Source organism: Echinops telfairi, unplaced genomic scaffold, assembly GCF_000313985.2.
Source record: "Echinops telfairi isolate 266 unplaced genomic scaffold, ASM31398v2 ScPeMD7_5592;HRSCAF=6446, whole genome shotgun sequence".
NCBI classification, from domain to species: Eukaryota; Metazoa; Chordata; class Mammalia; order Afrosoricida; family Tenrecidae; genus Echinops; species Echinops telfairi.
The window spans coordinates 27,534,073-27,538,821 of NW_022109491.1; the positions used below are offsets into that span (position 1 = coordinate 27,534,073).

Consider the following 4,749-nt stretch of genomic DNA (forward strand, 5'->3'; position numbering starts at 1 on the left):
GGTGCGGCGGCGGCCGGAGGGTGGCGGGGGATCGGCGCGACCGCGCTACAGCCTGCTGGCGGAGATCGGGCGCGGCAGCTACGGCGTGGTCTACGAGGCGGTGGCCGGGCGAAGCGGGGCCCGGGTGGCGGTCAAAAAGATCCGCTGCGACGCCCCCGAGAACGTGGAGCTGGCGCTGGCGGAATTCTGGGCCCTGACCAGCCTCAAGCGGCGCCACCAGAACGTCGTGCAGTTTGAAGAGTGCGTCCTGCAGCGCAACGGGCTAGCCCAGCGCATGAGCCACGGCAACAAGAACTCGCAGCTGTACCTGCGCCTGGTGGAGACCTCGCTGAAAGGTAGGAGCCCCGGGGGCCATCGTGCCCACACAACGCCCAGGACTCGCAGGGCCCCAGATGGCGTGGCCCAAACTGCCTCCAGGACCCCTAGGCCCTAGTCCGGGCCCTGTCAGCCAGGCCTTGACACACTCAGGGCCTTCATTTCAGTCCCCAGGCATGGAGGCCCCTCCTCCCTTTGCAGGACCTAACTGCCAGGTCCCAAGCGCCAGTGATAGCTGGAATTTTCATAGGAAGTACTCCCCCTTAACTTACTAAGTGCACACTAAGTGGGAGCCATTACTAAGCCCCAAACACTTTTAGGATCCGTAAGGGGGGTGGGTTCCGAGTTGATGAGAGAACTGCAGGGGTCCCCTCACTCTGGAGACCACCTTCTCCAAAACAAAACCCAGTGGGACACCACCCCACCCACCCCCATTCTGAACACTCAGACATCTTCCAGCCTTCCCCCCCCCACGCCTGCTTCTGAGTCTGCCTTTTCCTCTGAGATCTTCAGCTCCCCTCTTCCCCCATCCTGGGGCAATCAAACAAATTGGGGTTTCTGGTTAAGCCCCTTGGGGCATGCAGGATAATAACCCCACTGGTGGGCTCTCCTAGCAAAACATCTCTCACTCCGTTTCCTTTCCATCTGAACATCCTGTCTGGGAAGTGGTTTTGCTTTTAGGGGAAATGGGGCTCAGCAAAGCCAAGAGGCTTGCAGCCTGGGGACAGCTTCTAGCCCATCCTCCTGGAGTTCTAGCTGCACGATGGGAGGGCTCGGGGACTCACTTTAGACAAGTAGTTAAGGATTTCTTCAGAGGGAAGGAGACGGTGGGCTAGAGGCAAGAGAAGCCGGGGAGAAGTCCCAGCTGTGGTCTGAACACTACATCCTACAGAAGTGGTTTTAGTTAATAACTTTTAAAGTGAGCACTCTTCTCCCCTCCACAAATGGAGAGACTGAGGCATAGAGATGAAAAGTAAGTCAGAACTGACTGCAGAAGCTGTCAAAATAATGATGCCCTTCCTATCCAGAGGCTGAGCTTGAATTGATTTGAGAATGGGTGGGATTTGGTGAGATTCCCTAGGGTAGTTTCCTAGGACCTTGTTTGCTGTGGTTGCCCAGTTTTGCTTCTCAATAACCGGACCAATCCATTCTCGCGGAACCCATGGTCCATTTCAAGTCTGTTGCACCTGACTGCTGGTGGCAGGACCTGATTAGCATCACTTGGTGTTCCTTTTTAATTGGTTTAAACTTCTTGCCCCACACTGCCTCTTCTCTTCCATTCTGAAAAGCCCACCCTCTTTCCCAAGGTGAATGTGTTTGTTTTGAAAAGATTCCCCCTGAGGCTCTTCTCTCCACCTGTACTCTGGGACCTAGTTGGTTTAATCTCTCCTTCTCAGACAGTCTTCTCCCACTCCAGGTAATGACTGGGCTGGGCTTTTATGGTTGGTACGTCCTTGGGGCAGGGGAATTTGCTTCACTTGTTGTTGACTAACTTCAAGGTGAGCAGTTTGAAACCACCAGCCTTGGGAGAAATATAAGGCTTTCCACTCCCATAAAGTTAAGTCTTGGAAACCCACAAGGCAGCTTTACCTTGCCCTACAGGGTCGCTCGAAGCCCGACTCCATGGCAGTGGGTAAGGGAAATAAGGCCCCTCTTGTACATTCAGTGTTGTCAATGAAGATGTGAGGTGGAGGTCAGACATAATCTACCAGCCATCTTTCCCATAGTGCTCTACTCCTTTGCTGGGTTGGTGGGTTCATTGCCACAGCCACACATAGACCATACTTAGTTATGGCGTTTATTAGGGAAGTAGCAAATTATAATTCGCTTCGTTCAGTCGTGCCCGCCCAAAGGGGCCCAGCTCCCTTGCTCCATGGGTCATCATAAGCTCTGACCACTTGCTCCTGGGCCAGGAAGCCCATCGCACTGTCGGGTGCAAGTCTGCCGCTACTGCTGTTTCTCTGCCATCACTTCTCCCCCATTTGGATAGTGAGTACATCGCTCTGGTCCTCTGGCCTCAAAGGCTCTCAGCACAGAGACCTTGGTTACAAAGGAGGTGCTCTGATCCCAGCTGCTCTTGGGGGTAATAAGGTTCCCCCCTTTCCACCTCTGGGGTGGCTCATTATCATCTAGTGAGGCACCAAGATGGGACAGTTCTCCTCATTAGGGTTCTATGTTTCTTTCGTGTATGGTACCGTGCACCTTGTTTGCATCGAGGGCCATAAGCCCTCATTTGGACAGTCGCACCTAGTCGTTGGTGGAAGTCGGGAGATTGAAGGGCTAGAAAGGCCATGTGGGAGTGATCCTCACCGCATTCCCCACCCCTGGCTTTTCTAGCCATCTTTTCTAGAGGGTACCATTCCTCGCCCAGTCATTTTACCAGGCCCACATAGCCTGAACAATGAGCCCTTCAGCAGAGCAGAGTTTTCAGGCTGGGGTTACTCAGGTGCGAGCCATGCAGGCCCCTTGCTGGTATCCATTTGATCTGGTCAGGCTCTTCACCCTTCCTGGTGTCTGATAAAACTTAACTGAGAGATTACTCTTTGTCAGCATCAGCAGGTATCAGCTGAGGAAAACTTTAAAGAGGCTCTATGTTCAGCTGCTATAGCCCAGTCTAGCAGTGCCTCCCCCTCCTCCTCCTCAGCGCACTCCTACAAAGTGTTTTAGAGCACAGTTCAGCTTGTTAACAACACTCAAAACAGCATCCAAATACTCCTGTCTGCATCTGCCCCACTCCTCCTTTCCCCAGGGTGCCTTTATACCCGCTCAGTTTATGGCACCACTTTCTATATTGCCTACCCCTAGCAAACGTTGAGGATTTGCCTCTTTAACTGACCTTCAGTCAAATATGATGCCCTTCAGGGACTGGCCTCCCCTGATACTGTGTGCAAAGTATGTGAGACGATTCTCACCATCCTTGCTTCTCAGGGACATCCTGGCTGTAACTTTTTCCAACACATATTTGTTTGTTCTGGTAGTCCGTGGTATATGAGAAGGCTTCAAAAGGTTCCTGGGGAAATTGCGTTATCTTTTAATTCCACATCCCTCCTCCCAACTTTTCCAGTCTCATGCCGTCTTGTGGCACCACCACAATTCCAAGGCGTCCATTCTTACTGGCTTTCTTGTTTATCACCCAGCGTCCACAGGCATATGCGGGCATTGAGAACGCCAGGCCAGGGCCAGAGCCAGGCGCATGCTAGTCCTCAAGGCGTCAGCTTGGCACTTTCAGGCTTTACAAAGGTCTTTTGCAGCCTGGTGGGTCATTTGATTCCTTGGCATTGATTGTGGATCCAAATCCAGTGAAATCTTCGACAAATTCAATATTGTCTCCACGTGGGATGTTGTCTATTGCTCCAATTGTGAATGACGATTTTTATTTTCCTTCTGTTGAGTTGCGGTCCATACTGAAGGCCATAGCCCTTGGTCTTCATTAGCAAGTGTTCCAATCCTCTTAGCTTTCAGCAGCCCAGCTGGAGTGTCTGCACGCAGTTTGCTGCAACCTGCCCGCCACGGAAGCCCCTGCTAGTATGTATTTGAAATACTGGTGGCATATACCTTTTAGCAATGCAGCTACTGCAGTAGGACAAACTGACAGATGGGAGTGGCTGTCCTTTTTGCTTATTAATATTGTTAAAGTAGAGAACAAAGACTGTGTTCGCCAGGTTAAGTTGTCCTGACTTCACCTTCCAAGATTTAGGAGTCTTCCTCTGTCCCGGGGCCTTGCGTCAACTCATGCTGATAGCAAAGTTCCTTGCAACAAGCACCCTTTGCCCTGTCTCCTGCAATCTAGAACGGTTTTGAAATAGACCAATTAGTATTGTATTTCCGTTAAGGAGCCTCAGCGCCTACCAAATCCGCAGGCCTTTTTGTACTGCAGCCTTTGGGGGAGGGGATACTCTTTGCTGTTAGGAAACTTACATTTGAAAAGTTTGAGGCTGGGGTGAAGACTTAAATGCTAATCGAGGTGGCCAGAGGAAATGGCAGGTTGGTTCATTAACAAGAGCTTTGTGCCCAATGGTGGGAGAATCGGAGAAGGCTGGCAGGCCAGGACCAGGCAGGAGCAGGGAAGGGAAAGAGGACTTTCACAGTCGGGCCAGGTGGAGAGCGTTTCCCTCTTTGCAGCGGCCCTAAAGAGTTCGTCTTGGAAACCAGCGGAGCAGTCTGCCCTGGTGGATAGGGTCTCCGAGGCGGAAGTGACTCGATGGCAGTGCTTTTGTTTTGTTATCTCAGATCCCTCAGATTTTGTGAAACCGCAAAAGGCATTTATATAGTTCCAATATTTTGATTTATAAATAATCCAGTACCTAATGAAACTTCTGGAAAGACTGATCTTCCCTGGCCTTGCTTGATAGTCTTGTGTGTCTTGTGCCCTTCTTTCTCTGAACATACACTGAGCAAGTCCTACTCAGAAGCAAGATGTTGCGAGCAAAATGG

The 4,749-nt window shown here is 51.4% G+C and overlaps 1 protein-coding gene across 1 annotated transcript in view; it reads left to right on the top strand.

Annotated features, from left to right (window-relative positions):
* Nucleotide 1: 1 nt before the first annotated feature.
* STK35 (serine/threonine kinase 35) overlaps nt 2-4,749 on the top strand; it is a gene marked incomplete at its 5' end in the record, with an annotated part of 35,547 nt that continues 30,799 nt past the window's right edge. The window contains one exon of the mRNA XM_004698189.3: nt 2-335. Within this exon, the coding sequence (XP_004698246.3) occupies nt 2-335 (334 nt within the window). The remainder of the gene's footprint in view (nt 336-4,749) is intronic.